We start from the raw sequence: 21,938 nt of genomic DNA on the forward strand, positions 1-21,938 counted from the left end.
GGTGTAAAGTTAGTACGTGAGTAACATTAATACATTGAACACGGCGTGTATTCAAACTACAGTATGTTTCAAAAACAATTTAACGTCATTAAGTCAACTGGTGTAATAAGTACCGTTACTAGCTAACGTTTAAATGAATGTGAAACACTGTCTGCTAAATTGCAAGCAGCGAAAGCTGTAGTTAATTCATATTTAGCCTAGCTGTTATGTCCTATAATTATTTAAGAATAATTGTGTTTTTCTGCCAAACGTTTATGTTTTTGAACAGTAAAGCAGTTTGCTAATGATGAGCGCCCCCTCAGTGGTTCGGTTAATGGAGAAGGTTGGTTCAGCTTTCCTATATCGATAGGGAACCATCACCATAACACGCTGGACGATCTCTACCGAGATGAAAGTGTGTTTTTATTTGCGGGTGTTATCATTATTCAGGTGGAAGGCTGGTCCAACACGTACGCTTGCAGTCCGCCCATAAATAGACTTGCTTACGAATGAATGATCGAACGGGTTCAAGAGGGGAAGCCCTTCCTTTAAAACTCCTGAATTAGCCTTAACCAGACTTCATTTTACATATACTTAGATATAACTATTAAATAACAAGCTGGTTAAGGTATAACAACCTATTGGGATTGTGGGCAGTGTGATGTACATTTGAACAACCATGAGTCCATAAATAACCTCCACTTACACGATTCTCAGAGGTGTTTTGCAGTTTATCCAATGGTGGAAGTACGATCATGCAACAGACCATACAATGTACTGTAAATGCCATCACAAGGAAAAGTCCTGTGTTCCTAGGTTTAAGTATGTATTGTCACGTAATAGCCAATGTACTTGAAATTGATTAGAGTAGCCTATCAAAAGTAAAAGTACTAATAATGCAGAAATGCTATTTTTAGTGTAGTATTATTATACTATAATATCATTCTTCTTGCACTATGCATTAACATATATAGGCCGTACTTAAATGTTGTACAGTGATGGGTTTAATTGATTTCATTGAATCATGGTTTGATTACTGAATGACATTTTACATATAAAATCTCAATCTGGACTAAACTTCAGAATAAAAGAATACATGTAGTATATTGACCTCATATTGTAAAGTAGCATAAAAAGGAAATACTTAATATAAATAAATATTTAGTTGCAGCACTTGAGTAAAATATACTTAGTTATTTTCCACCGCTGGTTATGTCTTATGTTTTACTTCTGTATTTCTATCCGTAAATACAATATCTATATCACATTTTGTTCTGTGTTGAGCCACATGTTGCTGAATAATTCATATTCCATATTTTGTGTTTACAGATACTAAATAACCAAAACCGCCAACACAAGCAGATGAAGACATCAGTCAAGTAAGGAGCTTATTTCCCCCTTAAATACGTATTTAGATGCCAGTAACAGAAAGTAATTGACACTGCAGCTGTGGTAATGCGGTTTATTATAAAGTTTGGTTCTCAGTTGTTTCGTTGGACACAATGTTACTCCAACCAAAACATGTGTTACATTTAAAATGGCTCTTGTATGATGGCTTTGATGACCAGCGCTCTTTCCAAAGGTGTCACATGGTGACAGCATTTCAGTCATCGCTGAGCAAGGTAATGGGAAAACACAAGGACTACAGACCCTCCAGTGTACACATGACATTTTCACTTCGACAGCAACATAAGAAAACACTGCTCATACTTGACATGAAAGCCTTTCACAGCCATTCCGCATGACCCCTCAGACGTCTTTCCATTTCAGAATATTTATAATATTTTTACTTTGGACTTGTTCTTGGCAGGTTAATGCTCACAGATGCCTGCAATGCTCAGATGGCTTGAGGGGGCAGGTACCATCTGAGCTGTGTCAGGAAGAGAAAATCATTTTAACAGCACCTTACACTTAGCCTAACACATAATTTCATAGTACCAATGAATGTGTTAATGAGACAAAATGTTTTCGATAGAACAAATCTTGGCAGGCGTCTGGGAATTATTCACTGGACCCGATAAGTTGGCATGTTCGCCTATACAAGTGGCAAGCCGTATTTGCAGAAGCAGCATGTTGCATGGCATCCATGCTGTATCATGCACGTTAGAGGATTATTATTGTCCTACGGTTGGCATCTGGCAGATTTGTGCCTGTAAATATTCTAAAAGTCGTCTTCTCGCAGGGATGACATAAGAAGTGAGAGTGAGATTGTTTGTCAAACTGGAGAGAATTCAATGTCTTTTCCTTTTTTTTCACAACTTAAGTGATGGAAGTGATGAATTACACTTTGTCACTGTGGATTTATTTCCTGTGTTTGTGTGCCATCCTTGACTGACCGTGACAGTGTTGAGGCAGCCTTTATTTCACGCCGCAGCAATTTCAGTTTTAGTCGAGAGAAAGAACGCTGTGTTTTTTGTGCCGGGTGACATCCAGTATGACATGACCAAGTGATTGAGGCAATCACGGGGCACAAAGAAATGGTTGGAAAACACAAGCCTGTTTGTATGTGTGGCTGGACATAAATAATTGACAGTCATGTGATAGAATATCAATAGGCTTATTTAATTTATGAAGTCAGTACATTGTTGTTTGTCATGGTTTAGTATTTTTACTCCTCGTGTTTTGGCATTGACTGAATTGAGGGTGTTATGTTCTATTGAGACACCAAGAAACCTCCATACATGAAATGATGTCTTCCCAAAATAAACTGAGTTCAATTTTATTTGACATCTATGACAGAAAATGTCACGATACATTACTAGTGCATAATGAATCTCACAATGACAGGTTGCTTTTTTTTTTAAACACATACGAGCCTTTATATATTTATTTGTTTATTATGAGTTTGGGGTGAACAGATTATAGTTGTGTAAGTATTGTTTTAAGGGTAGGATTTATCAAATTGTGCAATCATTATTATGAAAATGTTATGTTAACGTACAAATCAGACCTCTGTGATGCATTTTGTTTGTTGTTATGACTCTTTTATAAATAGATGGACTAATGTTGCTTTATAATTAAGTAATTGATTAATATCAAGTGTAAGATATTATGGGAAATTAAAAGAAATCATCATAGACTACATATGAGGACATAAGCAAGGAATCGCCACTGTCGCTGTAACGCTTGCCCCTGGGTGACGTTGGGACTTTGAAAATGTATTAACTCTGAAAATCTGAGCGTATTCTCGTCCTGCACAATGTGTTAAGTGTCCTGAGATGACTTCTATATATGACACGATAAATAAAATTGAATTGAAGTGAAAATTACAATGAAATATATGATGAACAAAAGATTCATAACACCAAGCCTATTAATTGTAATAATGTTCTCATTTTACATGCAGAAAAACAATATTAAAACCAACCATGAGCATGGAGCACTGCATTGTATGAAGTAGTAGTATGTCTGTATGATGCCGTCACAATTCTGTCATGATCCAAATATTTCTTTGTGTTTCAAAAGACATAAAACCAACTTTGGTCATTAGCTGCAGCACCCAGAGCCAGTCTGCATAATGTGTTCTTTAGCTGAATGTCACACATAAATAAACCATAATTTCTCTTTAAAAATGACAGATGAATAGTAATTATGTAATTTCACCAGTGGTTTTAACCACAGAAACCCTTAAAAACACACATTAAGACGTGAGATTTGTTTCTTGAATGTACATCTCTCGTCAGCTTCATGTTCATACTTGTTGACACCCTTAAACTATGCTTTGTGTGGTCCAGGATCTATTATTGGCTCTGGCTGTTAGTGTTTTCTGTTCCATAACAAGATGAATCCCCAACATGGCATTAGGTTACCAGGCAACAGTGTACACTCCATTGCTTGGTTATAATTTACTTTGTATATCTGTGATGGTTAATACTAAGTGACTACATGGCAGTCAGCCAAAATGAAACACTGTTAGCAGAATTCATAGAGCCTGATGTATTTCAGGAGGCATAGAGGCGAACAGGCTATATTTGGCAGCTATTTTCCCTTCAAAGAGAGGAGTTCTAGGTCTGGACTTGACATTTCTCTTAGACTGGAAAAAATGGGTTTGGGTCAGTGAGTTTTTGCAGGAGGAGGGGTGCTGTTGGTGCCCAGAGGAAGGTGCTGGTGTCTGTTCTACAGTGGCTCATTGTTGTGTTCTCTTCATTACTATCAGGAATCCAGGAATGACGGGATAAAGCTAGCAATTATATATGTCTTCATTGAAGGCTGTCAGCAGATTAGCATTACTGTAATCCACACAAAATACCCACAATAAAGGCAAATTGTAATCGCCAGGTTAAGCTTTGCACATGCAAGTTTTATGCTTTCTACAACTCATTTTTCTCTGCTGTGAGAAAACTGTTAGGGCTCATATAATCTTTGCAAACCCTGTATTTTCAAGTATGTCAACAACTGAAAAAAAACACAGTTTTTCTTGGTTATTGAGTCCGTGACATATTGAGCAGATACGAGGTTAAGAAAGATTACGATGTGGCAGAATTGTAAAATAGTAGCTTGTTGTTAGTGTTTGTACATCCCTGGAGTGGCCAGGAGTTGTGACCCTTGTTGGTCTGGCAGTGGCACAACATATTCACAGGCGATGTTTGAAGTCAGTGATCTAAGATCAGTTCATCTGTCCAGGAATCTTCCTTCGAGATGCTGTTTTCTTTGTCCACCTGAAGCCTTAAACCTCATTTATCATTTGAATTATTAGCAAACGTCGTAGCACATTTTTTTTCCACCTGCAATGCAAGTAAGATAACTTAATATAGTTCTGTTTTTATATTGTACGTGTTTTGAGAAGCATGCAGAGAACAGTCCTGGCCTTTATCTCCGTGTGTTGCCATGAAAATAAGATGGAGTGTCATGTTCTCACCTTTTATTTATTTTTCTGTTCTAAGCAAAAGACTTGCTCTACAACAGACATTGTGCAGACAATCTGAATGTAGCTGCCGTTTTTCCTCACTCACACTCTAGTGTTTGTTGTTTCTGTTCTATCTTTTTATTTTTGCAAGAGTTATTAACAGCAAACAAGGGAGTTGCATTGCATAGACAGAAAACATTTAAATCAATCCTTAAACCAACCTGATATTATATTCCCTCCAGCTCTCCTGCAGCATGAACAAGTCAGAGGTGTTCTCACAGTGCAGAGTTTGGGCTGGAAGTGTTGAATAAAGGAGTAGGTTGTGGTGAATGTGTGAGGAATATTTTCTCTCGATATAGATAGTAGGAGGAGAACAGTGGCCTGGAGAGGGAATCTGGCTCCGGTTGCAGCTGAGACAGAGCGTGGTGTTCTCAGTGTTGTTCATCCAGCCCCACTTTAGACCCCTGGGCTCTCTGGGGGGGATCTACCTCCATTTGTTTTCACTTCCTGTCCAAATGGAGATGGAGAGATGAATCATTCATGTCTTTGAGCAGTCTCTCGTCTCATGTGGATGAAAAATGGGGAGAATTAAGGCTCCCGTTTCAAGTATTCAAGATATGTTAATGTTTTTTGATGAAGCAATATATTAATTATCTTGTTAATTCATTGAGATTTTTTAAGGGCTTGTTAGTTTTGTTTTTTTAACCTGAAATATGTGTCTTGCCTATCTGCTTACTATTTATATATTTACACACCCATCTGCTTATCTGTCTGTTGGTTTCCCCATTGACAGGCACCATGTGGAGCGGCCCTGCCCTAACTCTATCCTGGTCTGTCAGATATGTATGCTGAAATAAGTGACGGGATATTCTCGGTATGCCGAGTCTGACGGGCAGATTGTCACTTAACTGTCACAGGGACCAGGGTGGGGGCATTTGTTTCTTGATGGCAGAAACAGACAAACTGTAGACTTTATGGGCCCATTAGTTGTGACTCCACACCATCCCATCATCCTCTGAAGCCCTGCCAGTGCTGCCATGCATCATGCTAAACATCTCTTTGTTGTTCCCTTCATCTGTGGGTACCTGTCACCTCTCGCAGCCCATCCTGTGAGTTATGCAGGAGGTCAACACCTCCCCACTTTGCGTGAAATGTGCAGAACAAACGGATCCAGGAATTACACAGAGATTGGACACACTGGCTGGATATCTAAGAGCAGAACCCTCATAAACGTCTCTGTGACCACATAGGTGTGACGGGGTTACTAGCCCATCTGTTACCATAGCAGAAACATTTACCTCCTTTGTGGTGACAACCTTTGAGCATTCTGCCAAAATGTAAGGTTTCTAAAAAAGTGAGGCATCTCTTTATACAGAAAATGGTCTGGATGCCTGGAAGCCTTTTCTATTCTCTCATTTATTAGGCTTATTTTGCTCTTTTCAAGGTAGGGGTCTCCATACTTTGTAGTTCAAAAGGAAACATCCACGTTCTCGACTTAATTTCGTCTTTTCATTTTTTGTACACAGAGCTTTGAGGAGATCACACGGTTGACACTGTTTTTGTGCTGGTAATTTCTACATGGGTATTAAAAGAGCCAGCCAAAGCTCGTTAGGCCCTGTGTTATTGACGGGGCTGGGTTGAAAAGTCAGTTTGGTTACTGGATCCAAGATGAAAGGCAGAGGTCAGGAACGCTGCAGCCACTCCCAAGCAGAGCATGGTGGCATTGCTATGTTGGGTGCGTGTGTATGCATGTGTGTGTTAGTCTTTTCTGTGCATGAATTTATATTTCGACAGGATCTGTGTTCCTCGGCCCTCTGTGCTGTCCAGTTATTTTAGCACTGTGTTTGTTGTGTGTTGGAGTATTTGTCTTCCTAGGTCTTGGGGTTTGCTATGGAGGGTTTCTAGCCGTCATGGTTTCTTCATCGCGTCTTCCTGTTTTAATCAACCTGCAGGGTGCACTGTTGCTGAAGAATCCATCAGGGGTTTTACCCCACTTGGACAGCGTCCCACATTTACAAGTCCTGCTGCCTTAGTTATTTCTATGCTTTCCGGTCTTCATTAAACGGATGAAGCTCACAAATAGGAGAACTGATTGGAGACAAAAAGACGGATAACGACTTTGGAATATCTTCATTATTTAAAACCCCTGCAATGACACAAACCACAATACAACATAATTGTGTTAATGTGATATAATAGTGATTGGACAAGTGTAAAATATAGAGGGACGGGGGAATTGGAGCATGAGACAGAATACTTGTACGCCATACAGAAATGCATCAGTGATTGAAGCAACTGATACTATTTTCCCACCAAACAAATGAAGTGACCTCTGAACAATGCCTTTGCCTGTCAGGGGGAAAAGGAAACAGGGCGCTGTTTGAGTTGTTTAGGCATTCTCATAGGAAACATTGTCTTTACAATACATAAGAGTTTGTGTAACTCAGGGTGAATTTGTAACTATGGTATATACTGTGTGTGAGGTATATATATATATATGTGTGTGATGTTGTTATGAGATCTAACTCAAGGTCACCCAAGCAAAGCGTTTAAAAATACATCGGAGCCCCTCCAGGTTTCTGCATATTGAGCAGCCCAGACATAGACAGACGTGGTGGGTGCACTGTGGGACATTTCCCGGTATGCATAGCGCTACCTTAATAATCAGAGGAAGAGCTATTTTTCAGAGGTATTGTTGGGCTCAAGACCTTTGAGACACCACAGGAGGCTAGTGCTGTGACTGTGCAGTGGTCAAGCAAAGAAGTGGTGGCGTAGGTGGAAGTGGCTTGGACAATAAGCGTCAGCCCACCCTTCCCATAGTAAACTTGATTTCCTGTTGCACTTTTTAAGATGGACCTTTAAAATCCATGAATGGAGTTTTGTTTGAGTCTTTAAAGGTCATTGACAAATACAGAAATACAGTCAAGTAGTAACCCATTAAACAACCACAGTTTTAATTGTGATATGTTGTTGGATTATTCCCTGTGCTTAAATGCAGGTCACTGGAGTGAGATTTGTCCTTTTAAAAGAAAACCTGGATCTTGGCTTGTGTTTTTTCTGACTGCAATTACAGTGCTGTTATTTTGCCAAAGAACAAACAAGCCTGACAAAATGTGTTTTCTGGTGATACCATATTGGTAATACCAAAAATATATATGTTGTTATCATATTAAAAATAATAGCTCCAGGGCACTTGGGGGGAATGATGCCATGATTATCCACTCATAAATGGGCTCGACTAGCAGGATGTGGATTGGAAGGATGTCTCTGAACAGAGAACCTTTGTTTTTATTAATCCCTCAGGGATTTTCTAAGGTCAGTTAAACTTGGCTGGATTCCATCAAAGTCACATGTGTCTCTTTGGGTCTGTGTATTCGTATGATACCGATGAGGCGTTTGATTCCTGCAGGCATTTCAGTGATGTAGGTCTGAGAGCCACTGATGCAATCATTCTGCACATGGGTTCAGACAGAGAAGTTTTCTCTGAATCCTGCGTCATGTTCATTGGTTAGTAGCTTATCATGATTGAAAGTGCGTTGGAAGTTGTTCAACAACAACATGGTCAATTTGATACAAACAGTGGATCAATGGTTTCCAACAGAGATGAGCACATTGATCAGTAAAGAGCTAGGTGCCCTCTGTTTCCAGTGTGCCTTTGTGCTCCGTATCTATTTTTAGAAAGCCTATGGCAACAGATGAAGGCACGGCATCAGGGATCTATTCAGAGTTAGAAAGTAAACTGACCTCAAGGTCACATCACAATAATTGGTTGCTTTGAAATTGTGTTTTTGCCTTTTTGAAACTCTGTTATTGTTCAGTCTGTCTCTCACATCTCAGATAGAAGGATCACAGCCGAATGAATGAGCATACTTTTAAGGATATATGTTGATTCATCTCTCTCTTTGAAGAGCACCATCTTTGTCTTTTTTATGTTTGGCCTCTCTCCCAAAAGAAACACATAAAGCTGCATGGGCTCCATCTAACTATGGTATTAGCTGCACTGCAAAACTTTGTTGGCAATGTTTCAGGATTAAGTACCAAACAGTACTGCCTTTAAATCCTTTTTCATGTTATTTGATCCAACCTGTTAAGTGCATTCTATATCACCCTGAAAGTCCAACAGGAAATACCACAGGACGCCAGACAGAGTAACCCAATAAAAACAAGAGCGCCCAAATCATTAGTGGGGAAACACGCTCACATAACACATCCAGATGTACAGACTAATTGGATTTTACCGTCATATCAACAGTTGTAGTGCCTTTGTGCTTTTATGAGACTGACCGCAAGGTGAAGGGAAAATGGGCTGTTTGAAGTGACAAAACTTTACCTACGGCTTTTAGCGGGTTGAATGGGCTTGGTTGCTAATAGAGTATGCTGTACTCCACATGCAGAGGCTGAGACTGCGTTGTGCCATGGCCTCACACCCTAAATTGATCTCGGAACTCTTCTACAGTTGGCAATGGTGACTCATCAGGGGCTGATGTAAGTAAGATGGCGGGCGTAATTGGTGTGGAGAGGTAATTTCCCTCTTGCACAAGGGCTGCTCTGAGAGCTGTGGGGTGGCCACTAGAGAGAAGAAACTCATGCTTGGTTACGTCAGAAGTTGCTGTTAGTATGCAGCCCCTCTCCTGGGAGGAGCATCCCCTCTGACTGGAGAACTCAGCACCTGACAACGATCACATCCGCCACAGTCCTCCCGGGGTGGCATGATGAAACCCTGCATCCACACAGACAGGAAGACATGCAATAGGTAGGAAGTTAGAGAGGTGGATAGAGATCATTTGAATACAACTGATTCTAAATTACATATTGATTAATCACGGAAGAGGGTTATTAGTCACTCCGTCAGTTTATTTTACAATAGAAAACCCCCCTCTGAGATACATGGGGGTTTTGAAGTTCACGAGAACAGAACAAAACATGGCTGACTCACTCCCTCCCACGCATGGATCATCCGCTATTAAGGGGAACAAAACATTTTCTAGCAGGATCAAATTAGTTACAAGGAGCACTGTTTGTCCACCCCTCATATTTGTTGCAACATTTAAGTTCAGCTCGCTTCCTTCTCCGGTCTGCCTCCCTGCTGGGTTTCATCATGCACAGTGTGTCACAAGGCAGCAGCGCTGTGGTGATTAAGCCACAGAACTTGGGAGTTGATTTGGAAGTGGTACAGTATTGTGGTAATGTGAGTAGGCTTATTTGGTGGGGAAAAAAACAAGTTCCCAGGTTATGACCACAGTTTCTCCAAATAGAACGGAAAGAGCTAAGGTACCATGACAGGAATGATCTCTTTGTTGTATTTCTACTCCCAACTGATAATTAAAATTGACTAAGTTGAAGTAAACAACATGTCGTGTGTGATGTGTGTATGGATGCATGTGTACGTGTATGCCTTTACTGATTTCTATAATGGATTTTTGTTCCATTTTTGGAAAGTACTCGGGGCATTTCACTGGTCTGACCCACTTGTTCCCTCATCTCTAATATTCCCCCACTCCATGTCAGTGCTCTGATGTCAAAACATACACACATGCACGCAGACACACACACACACAGCGTTTGTGTGTTGATAGGAGGGAGGTGACAGACAGTCGAGCCCGTGGCCCAGAGAGCAGAATGGAGTGGCTCTCCAGCAGGGACGCTGACGTTCACACTTAAATGCTTTAATAGGACTAAAGTAGACAAAGGCCGCCAGTGACGCAGGAGGAGCTATAATGGGCTTGCCACATTGCAGGTTTACTGGACCCTGCCTATTGGACAGAGCTATTTCCAATCCCACAATCCCTCATCAGCCTCAGGAAGCTCGTTATAAATAAAAAGTGTAGGTTAATCGCTGCTAACATGTCACAGTGAAATGTCTGTTTTTTTCAGGAGCAGTAGGTCAGGTTCACCAAGGTTATTTTGTCATTACTCATTACTCACTTATACACGTATAAAAGTGCACAGAATATAGTTTGATACCTTGACAAGACAAAATAAAGCGCATATCTTTGTATATTGTGCGGAAATTTCTGTGAACAACTGCTTAACAAATGGATAAATTAAATCAAAGTATTCCATGAATGATCAGAATTTCACGACAACATATTCTCAGTTTGCAGCATGTAGTATTTTTTATTGTGTAATAGTGGAAAATCAAAGTAACAGGAACAGTGCAAAATGTTCTTTTAAATTTTAGGACTTGGACAAAATAACATTGTCATAATTTATAAATAGGGATTCCATTGCTATAATAATTGCCATTCATGTGACAGTCTTACTTCTTTCTTCTTACTTCATCTTTTGATCAATTATGCCTTAAACTGTTCACGTCAGCCTATTGGGTCAGAGCCGGACTGCTCCGACAGACACTGTGACAGATGGAGCTCTGGGTCTTTAGCCATCATTACCTTGGACTTGAAGGCTTGTTATCTCACACACCATCTTACCCAACTTCACTGCCAAAACCAAAGATCAGGAGTTTGCTAAATCTGTTCAACTTCAATTTGTCACAAATGGGAGATTGGAGTAACAATTTCTGTGATAGAATTGCCACAATTTTCAATGACTGTGTTTGTGAAAATCATTCACTCAGTTATTACATAGAGTGAACAGAGATTAAAAATATTTATCAAGATAATTAAGTTGACTTTTGAGATTACGGTGAAGTATTGAGGAGTTCTGTGAAAAATCAAGTAGCACAATATCATGCATTAGCTCCAGAGTTGTTTTGTGTCTGGGGCGAGCCTGCAAGCTGTGCATTTCCTTGGCTTCTTGGTTGTGCTGTGATAAAAAGATTGAGGGGTTAAATGTTTGTCCAGCTGAAACAACACAGTAAAACTCCTTCTCTGTGTCTCTCTAGCCAAGTCGTCAGAGCTCAGGACCTAAAAATAGCAGTGCTGGCTCCACGCCCCTGGCTGGGGGACAGGTCAAATTATGAAGGAAGATGAAAAATTTAAAGGCACAGGCTGCTTCGCCACAAACCCAGCCCTGCATCAGTGGTCAGATAGAACATTTGACTTGACTTTTATGGGTTGGAGTCAGATTATATTAACTACAGATCTTGGCCAGTTTGGAATGTAACACTAATTCAAAAAGTCCTACTATAAAGCTACTTGGCGCTTAAGATTGGGTAATCAGGTTGTGGAGATGTACTCTATGTGCTGTAGGGTTTTGTTTATCATTTTTGAAAACCCCTCCTTCATACAATACCAAGTGTGTTCAAAGCAAATGCGATGTGTAATCCTGGAGAGTTGTTCTTGACACAGTTTGAGAGGTTTATGTAATTGCGATCATGCTGTCATGGCATCTTACAGTTGGCTTCCTTGGCGAGGTGAAAGCATGCTTCCTGAGCGGCAGTACTGCCCTGGATACACACTGAACCCAACACACACACACGTACTTAATGCAGTGAGGTTACACTCTTGAGTCTTAAATGAACACAGTGTTCATTTGGTGTCTGGCTTGACATAACGCATCTTGTTAGGTTTTTGTCACACATTTTTTTTACCTAAATGCTGTCACATTTGTGTTTATTGGAATATATCCTCATCGTTTTTGTACTATTTGCCCAAAAATGTCAGTGCACTATTCCATTTTTTTGCGAATCATATAAAAGGCACCTTACATATAAAAGAAACCTCACAAACCCTTTGACATAATATTGCACAGAGGTGAATTTCACCTCTTTCAGAGGCAGCGAGGCAGCGATGGATCGTTCCACCCATGTACCTGAGAGAACAAAATGAAGACATAAATAGAGTGAGTGAGAGAGAGAAAGGAATTGAGCCTCCATCTGCAGTGAGGGAGTCAGGAGACATGCCTTCTGGCAGGAGCAGAAGAAGACAGCTGTGTTTGGTGTGGTATTTTTAAACGCATCAATGCTGCTCCAATCCCCGCGCCTCGCCTGACCTATTTTTAGCCAGGGCTGGCCATTGTTCTATTTCTGTCACCTGTGGGCCACGCAGTTGTTGATTCACATGCAAATGAAGCTCGCTCGCTCCCTCCCTGGCTTGCATTACTGCCTCAGCGAGGTGCTCAGTACTCACTTCACGGCTTTCCTAGCAACTCAGCTTTACATTATCTCTGTCTCCACTCACTTTACTGAGGAGAGAGAAAAGGGAACTGGAGAGGAATAGGGAGAGAGGCAGATTAGAAGGGGGAAAAAAGCTGGACCATCTTCTCCTGAAACTGTGTAAGTGTTTGGACCAGATTGACGGAGGCACCGGGAGAGTGGCAGCCCCTGCAGAGAGAGTGTGCAGTTAGTGTTTGCTCTCCGGTGAGCGTAGTTGATCAGAGGAGGAGGCAAAAGAAGGGGGAGAGTTGTCTGTTGTCGTGGTCTCTCCCCTGAGTGGCTGAGGGGTGGCTCTTGGTGACAGGAAACGCAAGGCTTGCAATGAGACCTGAGCGCTGAGTGGAGTATGCTGCAGACGATTTACGAGGGCGAGTCAAGTTTCTCCACAACAGAAAGGCGCGTTGGACACCAGCAGTTCCCCAGCCAGAGTAAGATGCACAACGTGAACAACTCAGGTGATCACACAGCCCGGCGTTTCATCTCCTTTTGAGGAATCTCCTTTTTCTCCTTCCTTTTTTTTTTTTCTCTCCCCTCTTTGCATTCCAATCTCTCTTTGCCTTTCCTCTATCTCTGAATCTCTTCCTACTTCTCCGCTATTTCCCATCGTCGGTGCCTCTCTCGCACACATTCACTCCGTCTCTCTCTCTCTCCCTCCCTCTCTTACATACTCTCAACTCTTTGCGCTCAGCCGGTCTCCTATTCTGTGTGCAAAGAGAACTCAAACCTTTTCAGCCAACGACGTGGTAGGATCAGGCACTTCTTCCTGAATCAAGGTATTTGCTCTTGTGATGGGAAACGCTGCTTTATGATTGGTCTTTCTCAGGGGGATTGTTAACGTGTGATAAAAGATGTCATGTAAAGTGTTAAAAAAAAGTGGCGTTTATCTTAATATAACAACATGCCCAGAGTGTCGTTTTTCTACTCAGATGAGGAATTGTGTTAATACTATTTCCACGCTGTAGTTGACTGAAATGAGTCACAGTGAACATGAAAGGGATGTTGTGTTTTGCGAGCTTCCATGTCAGCGTGCACTTTTCAGGGAACAGGAAAAACTGACAGAAATACTGAAGGGACAACTGAAAGGTTTCTCTCAGGATATTTACCACAGACATTGACTGTTCTATTTTTGACCTGAGAATTGAATTGAAGAGGACATGGCTGACATCAGTATGAGTAACATCTATTCACTCAGGATGAGTCACACCTTTTCAGCTCGTAGCTATTGACAAAATGTGAAACATTGTCTCCGGAAATCACTTCAGAGTCCAAGCATTGTGCTTTGTGAAATCCTGGTCATGTGGGTGACTGAGACGCATGTGTAATGAGTACGGATTAAGTCATGTGAGTGCTTAATTTACTGAAAAATGTATTGTGACCTTTGAGCTATCGCTGCATGATCCACAGTAAGCCGACAGCATGAGGTAACGACATGATGTTGAGTAATTAGAACTAATTGTTAAATGTGCATTTAAATGTTTTACTTTAACGGTGATTTTTGGTGTAAAAAATAAGTAAAAAACTCTCACATCAAAAAACAAACAACAAAACAACTCAACACAACCCTGCCTCTTACTTCAGCTGAGCAAAACGGGTGACTGAAATCATCTAGAGGCAGTGGGCTTAAAACGTGAGGAGATTTAAAAATAAGGCGGGGACAGGGAGATGACACACTCCATCTCTGATATCTGTCAATAGAGCATATTATTTGACTATCAGGCAGCAGAAGAGGCTTTTTTCCCTTCTGCCTTAACAGCCTGGGAGCCAAACAACAGATATACCGAGCGCCTGAATTCGGGCTCCTTGCTTATTCTGTGGGTCAGCTATTCTTAGGTGAGTTATTTTCAGCTTATGGCATTAGCCTGCTAAGATTAGGCATCTGTGCGTTATCATTCCATCTCGGCATGCTCCTGATATAACAGTGGTTTGGAACAGATATTTATAGAGAATCCTGTCATTTGCCCGTTTAATTTGTTCTTTCCACTTTATGGTAAATCACTTGACAATGACTAGCATTTCTGTCTAAAAATGCACCTCCATGCCTTTGTATGAGATTACTGGCTGTCATGTGAGTGTTGTTGGTTGTGCAGACACATTTCCTTTAAAATAGAGCAGGGTTTGGATTTTTCACATGCTGTATATTATATCACGATTACTGTTGGTGAAGTGATCCTTATGTCTGCTTATTAGTGCATTTGTGAATTGATACTTCACTGTTGTTACATTTCAAGTAGACCATGAAAACAAAGGGCATAATACCAATTTATTTAATAAATGTCTGTAACATATAGTCAGTTTTGACAAAAATGGCCCTTGGATAGGCTCTCCATCAAGGGAAAACTAATTACTTTCCCATGAGTGCAGAAATATTATGCTAAATATCATGCAAGCTCTCTTCAACCTTTCAGACAATAACAATGCTGCACCTTTCAAGTCCTCTTGTCTCCATCCTGTATCTATTCAGGTTTCATGTTTTGAACCACTAAAGAGGCCTTGCAAAATAACTCAAATGAATTAGATTTTATTTCAGTATTGCATAACAGTTTCTCATTATACAAATTAATTTCCGTTATTATTTCGAAACCATTGGTAATATTAAGGTGAAGAGAGTATTGAAAAGAAAGCCCAACTGAAACATTACGTTTTTGCATGTTTTTATTTCTGTTTTTCCACAGTGCATGGCTTTTGTTTATCCGTGATGCTCAGGGATGCTTTTCCTGCTTGGAGTGTTTGCTGTTGCTCAAAGCATTAAGGAAATTGACTCTCTGTGATTGATTTATTAGGAATTTTATTGACTGTAGGATCTGATGCCAATGTGGTCCACAGAGGATAGGGAGGGACTTGCTAATTATCACTTACAGCTTCCTGGGCTTTCTCCGTGTTTTTTCTTGGATAGAGATTTAGAGTATGTAGTTTTCTGTTGTTGTTTTGGTGGACGGTTTGGCATGAAGGCAGCACAGGAGACGACTGCACCCCTCAGCTCAGGCCTCTTTGTTAGCAGATAGCCTGTGAGCCGCGGCTCCGGATCAGCTGCAAGGACGAGCCCGAGTCTTAAAAATAAAGACCTGTTTCTTGCTTTAGACTTGCCAGCTGCTCAAAATAACAAGGCACTTAATGAGAGATCCAGCGCCACATTGCAGTCCCAAGCATCAGCTTATTTTTGCCCTCAAACATGTTCTGTATCTCTGGTTCTATTTATACTGTCAGACGGGGAATTTAGACCAGCAACCATCTCAAGTGCTCACTGAATGCATGTAACATATAACATGTTCAAACTGGACACACAGTCGGCCATTATGTTGCCATTTTTGTGTTTCATCGATGAAACATATACAGTATATAAAGATGATGGTCCATGGTCAGTATCACATTACTTTATCATAATATGTTCTACTAATATGGTGAGTGCTAATGGTGAACTACACTTTACATTCTGGCAATGTTTAGGAGTTTGTGATGGATAATTAGTTTGTTAGTTTAAAAATCTGTAAAGAGCAGGTTACTTAACCATAACCGTGTCAGTATTTTGGTACATTTGCTTTTAATTTGGTGCAAAAGGTTTGATTCTGAGACTAATGACAAGAAACATCGGTATGTGATTATTAACATTTCATGATTCAGGTGTTGTTTTTGAATTCTTGCAAATGTAACTATTGCAAAACGTTAACAACAATATGAGCATCATTGTAAGAATCAATTGAATAACATGAACATAACATACAACATAACATAACAAGTTTTATTTATAAAATCTGAATATTATTAGACTCATTCAGTGACGTCAGACAGTACCTCTACGTGCAAACTGAGGTGTAAGATTGGTGCTTATATTCAGCAGGTAATGTTTACCTTGTTGATAACACGTTAGTTATCAGTTCATATGCTGTGTTATGGGAGAAAATATTACTTTGAAATGCCAAGGTGTTCTAAAAAAATCTGCACAATGACATGATGCAACGTTGATAACATTTTAGGCATCTATGCATCTCAGACTCCTCACATGTTAACAGTAATGTCACTGACGATGTGTGTCTATTCTCTCTCCGGGGTGGGAAACCTGCTAATGTGGCCTGAGGCAGAAAAAGACAGCCATCCAACATCTCAAATTAAGGCTGTGATTGTCACTCTAACCACCACCGAGGCTAATGAGAGGCAGATCAGTTATAGAAATAAACACTTTGGGGACACTGGCGGTGCGATGCTGCAGTGGGAGTGTGGTCACGGGCTATGAGTCACCCTATCCCCCCTTGGCAGGCCCTCCGCAGGGAGGAATTTGGGCATGGGGCAGGGTGCTTGTCGCTCCCTTGTGCTAAAAACAAATTTGGGACCTGTCATTCATAAATCTCTTGTTTACCAGTGCTTGGAGACACGTCTGTGCACTTTCCACCAATCAGGAAGCACTTCACTTTCACGACAAAAAAATAGTTTGAAAATGAAATGAAAAAATTCATATCAAGGGTGGTGATCATAAATGGTGATGTCGGACCACTGAACCAAATGCGGCGCGCTCGTCTTTGCGAGTGATAATTTCAGAAGTGACCTGAAAGTTTCACAAATGCAGCACTGCGCTTTTATTTTTGCCCCGTGTTAAATTGAGCAGGCGGCCTCACAACTGTGACAGCCCTTTTCACATTGTCTATATTAAGATCCTGCTCAGAAAAGCATTTATATTTAGCTCTAGTTACTGGTAGTTCCGTATTCTTCTCTGTCTCAGGATTATTTTTGTAATATAGAAACAGCAGATTTGAGTTTTGGTTATTTCCAGTGTGTATTTGACTTCAACTATACATTTGTGGCATTAGATATGCAGGTCTAATCTACTCTGTGGTTGAGTAAAGTACATAGATAGTGACCTTTTCTCTGTTTCAATCAGCACAGAGAATATTGTCAATCATGAGGAATGAAAGTTGTAAATTATTCATTAGTCGGGGCTTCAGTGGAGCTCAAACAATGCCTACCTACCTGTAGGACCTTATTATTATTCTCTCAACATTGTCATTCGATCCAGCGTTATTCTCTCCGACACAGTGGACAGAGAGTGGTCAAAAGCAGGCACACGAGGTTGTTGTGGTTTCCTCTAGGGCCATTTTATACAGCCTCGGTTATCAAAGGTGGCTTACGCTTTCACACTCCTCCCCCTCCTCCTCCTCCTCCTCCTACTCCTCCTACTCCTCCCCCTCCCCATCCTGTTAAACCTCTATCTGAGATTTTGTGATGGAGGCTCAGCTTGATGTGCTGATCAAAGTGGAGATCCTTAATGCCAGTCACAGTGAGGGTACAGAATGAAATATGAGATTAATTAGATATCTCAGTGGTGAATTCTCCCAGGCAGCAGGTGTTTTTTGTTGCTATATTTAGGTCCATTAGGCAAAAGTAGCACTAGGGCTGTCTGACTCTCTGAGCCCTTCAATAGTTCACAGGTTCTCATCAGGCCCCCGGAAGAGCTCCTGCTATAGATGAGTCCTTAGTCGAGATGTTACACGCTAAGATTAATATTCCCTGTCAGGAGAGAAGGGTCTGTTCTACAGGTGCCTGTTCTCTCTGCCTGCCGAGCCGTTGCCCTCCTCTGTCATTTCACGGGAGCTGTTTTTAGAACACAGAAAGAAAAATTACAGTATGGGAGTCCCCTCTAGCTGTCTTCAGCCTTTGAACATGTTTTAAGACAAGATATCACTTAGCCACTGAATCTCTGCAGTGTGTGTGCGTGTGTGTGTGTGTGTGTGTGTGTGTGTGTGTGTGTGTGTGTGGTTGGAGGGTTTTGTCATGCTTTCTTTCTGTCTCTCTGCTGGGGACTCCTTTCTTATATAAGAGCTGAAAAGCTGATATAATAGTCAACATGTCACATTACCACTGTAGGCAAGAGATGACATGCAGCGAGACTCGATATCTGCAGGATGGGGAGACATAATTACGTCGCCAGTGTTGCCATGGTAGCGGCAAGTTAGGGTGGTGGATACTAGGGTGTGGGGGTTGTCACAGACCAGGATTGCGCCACTTGCTTTTATGTTTCTATTTATAATCATCACCGCCGCATGCACATGGAATGGTGGCAATGAAGAACAGGCTTCATGACAAAACAAATGGACGCCAGTGAGCCTGACAGCATCAGTGAACGGGAGGGCACTGCTGCTTAATTGATGGCTACTGCTGATGCTGCTCCTTTTGGCAGGTTTAAAGTCTTTATTGGCATTTCATTATAGTTTATGAGGATTAATGCATAGCAGGACTGCCGCAAGATGATTTATGTGAACATATAAATTGTAGCGTGCTAGATTTCTCTTGTGCTTCCAAAGAACAAGTAGTGTAGTAACATTGCTTGTATTTGTTCCCTCAAATGTGACCCTTGAGGAGATTACAGCAATGAATGCACTCAATAAATATCCATCCAGCCAATGGAATTTTAAGTAGGTAGGAATATTTCTCTGGTCTCAAGATGGAAGAGACATTACACAGTCTGGACAATGCGTACCCTTTCTTGAATGTCACATCACGATCAGCCTAACTAATATGTCATTTTGACCTTTTTAGTTAATTACTGGTCAAATACAGGCCTAAATACATGATTTAATAACTGAAATAGTACAAAGATGTGATTCCGTTGAAGGCAAAAGCATTCCTCCTGAAGCAGTGATTTAACTAGATACAGTAGTGTGGATGAAAACAAGCATAACAAACATGAAGACAAATATTGTGCGATCACTAATCATCCTCTATGGAATAGAGAGATGAAGTAGCCCTGTCTCCTATGTTCTTAACTGGCAATCGATTTTCTCTGTGGAATAGCCTATATATAGAGCTTGGAGACCAAAGGGATGCCCTCTCGCTTTGTATCTGGTAATTACTTATAATGGAGGTAGTTGTCAAAGACAAAGGACGTTCTTACGGATTCGCAAATTGCAGCGTCCGTGCTGAAGAACAAAGATGGAAAGATCACAGGAACACGAATCCACAAACGTATGCGGGGTCAAGGCTCACGAAATACTTTGCCTTTAATCATTTATGTTAACAAGGGATATCTGCATGGTGTTCTGTCACGGACAGGGAGAAGTTCTCCCTTTATTTATTTGTCAAACAGTGGGAAGATAGGATTTATGTAAATACTTTAAATGACCACTTCAACATGTCGTGCCAAATGTCTATTGAGTCTGTTCTGCAGCTGCTCCCAGTAGGCTACGCTGACGGATGTGATCCCATGTTTGTTTACAGCAACTATTATAATTGCAGGTTTAAAAGGATCATGAGAGAGAAAGCTGTGCTCCTCTTTCCCGACCCTTCTTTTCCTCCCCTATCATCCTTAAATGTTTCATCTTTTTTCACTTTTTTTTCACTTTTTGTCTTTTTCTTTGAGCAACATATCTTGCTCTGCAGCATTGATACAAGTAAAGGTGCAATCGATGAACTGACATCTCTAACGTCTCGTTCTTTCTCTCTGCTCTCCCTTCTGTGGGCCACAGTGGACATTAAGCCAGACGTGCCATTGGCTGTGGAGTCCTTATCTCCGTTGGACCTGCGTACAGATCTGAGGATGCTAGGGTCAGGCTCTGACCCGGGACTATGGGAGAGGCAGCTGCAGCAGGAGCTGCTCCTCATTCAGAAGCAGCAGCAGATCCAGAAACAGCTACTAATCAGCGAGTTCCAGAAGCAGCATGAGAAGTTGACCCGTCAGCATCAGGCTCAGCTCCAGGAGCACCTCAAGGTCAGCATTGCACTGTACAGTTGGAATATGGAGGACAGCACAGCGGTGTACACAGTAGAGCACAAAACATCATGGCATACTGCAGATCAGTAGAAAACATTATAGCTCAGGACAACATCACAGTGTGCAGAAAATAAGAAACAACTCAGCAGCAGTGTGTTGAGCAATACATTACAGAACGGTGCGAGTGTTGTTTTTACAGAATAGTCCAACCCAGCAAACTAGAATCTGCAGAAGCTCACACTATAGTTTAAAACGTAATAGTCAGTGAGCTCTCTTCATATTGATTTGATGCCTATGTTATTTTCCCAGCTCCAGCATGAGCTCCAGGCCATGAAACAGCAGCAGGAACTTGTAGAGAAGGAGCGTCGTCTCGAGCAGCAGCAGCAGCAGCAGCAGAGCCAGCAGGAGAAGGAGCAGGAGAGGCATCGGCGAGAGCTGCATGTTTCCAGCCTCCTCCTCAGGGGCAAGGAGCGCTCCCGAGAGAGTAAGAGCTTGACACCGCCATCATCACCATCTCCTTAACATCAGGGGTGGAATTAGTTATTTTCAGGGCCCGAGGCAAAAGCCAGCAAAATATACATATAACAGCTGGATAGGAATATGTTACTGTCGCTGAATTATTTTCTCATATGTTCACAGGGAGTCATGTCCATGTTCTGTTATCATCATTCTTACTGGGATAATAGCCTTGAGGTCATCTGGCAGGATAGCAGTAGAGGTTCAATATAGCCTCTGTAGGGATATTAGCCATAATTTAGCCATAAAATTCTATTTCATTATAATAAAAGGGAGTTTTAAACTACCTTGGTATAACATTAAATTGTTCTTCCTCTTCTTATTCAGATCTCCAGTTGCTTTTTTCCAATAGCTACACATCATGGAGTCCACATTAATATATTTCCTATAATGTAATGAAACTTCCACAGGATAATATTTGATAAAACTCCTACTTAGTGCTGGGATCAAAACAACACATAAAACATGTAAAATAGTTGGAGTGTTAAAGGAGCAGTCCTTCTAAATTACATATGCAGATATATCAAATGCTGATGTAAGCCGGAAATATCTGCAAGGACTGTCAATAACTGCAAAAATATGTTTTCATTTGTTTGGTGAGTCAACCTTAAGATAAATGACACTCAGTGGATCATATTCAGCAGTATAGCAGTATGGTTAAACCTTCATGTATAGTATATCATTCTCACTGTATGGGCCAGTGCGATGCAATTCATAAGCAGGGCAAAACATTCTTATTTAATGTCGCTGGCAATCATTTTTCAATGTCAGATAACCTGGACAATGTCTGGGTACAAGACACATTTCAACTTCAATTAATTTAGTCATCACATAAAGAAATATCC

General features: G+C 41.0%; 1 protein-coding gene across 4 annotated transcripts in view; it reads left to right on the forward strand.

The window, feature by feature from the left end:
• hdac9b (histone deacetylase 9b) overlaps positions 1–21,938 on the forward strand; it is a 34,846-nt gene continuing 12,908 nt past the window's right edge. The window contains exons 1-4 of one of the 4 annotated variants that reach the window (XM_084027061.1): positions 1–16; positions 1,309–1,358; positions 20,333–20,574; positions 20,887–21,061. In XM_084027061.1, coding sequence (XP_083883187.1) covers position 1,358; positions 20,333–20,574; positions 20,887–21,061 — 418 coding nt within the window. In that variant the 5' untranslated portion in view covers positions 1–16; positions 1,309–1,357. Of the gene's footprint in view, positions 17–1,308; positions 1,359–12,839; positions 13,337–13,498; positions 13,655–14,631; positions 14,712–20,332; positions 20,575–20,886; positions 21,062–21,938 lie in introns of those variants that run through there. The other 3 variants (XM_084027060.1, XM_084027062.1, XM_084027063.1) reach the window with 3 other exon arrangements.

This window comes from Eutrigla gurnardus (genome assembly GCF_963514095.1).
Source record: "Eutrigla gurnardus genome assembly, chromosome: 14".
Classification (NCBI taxonomy): Eukaryota; Metazoa; Chordata; class Actinopteri; order Perciformes; family Triglidae; genus Eutrigla; species Eutrigla gurnardus.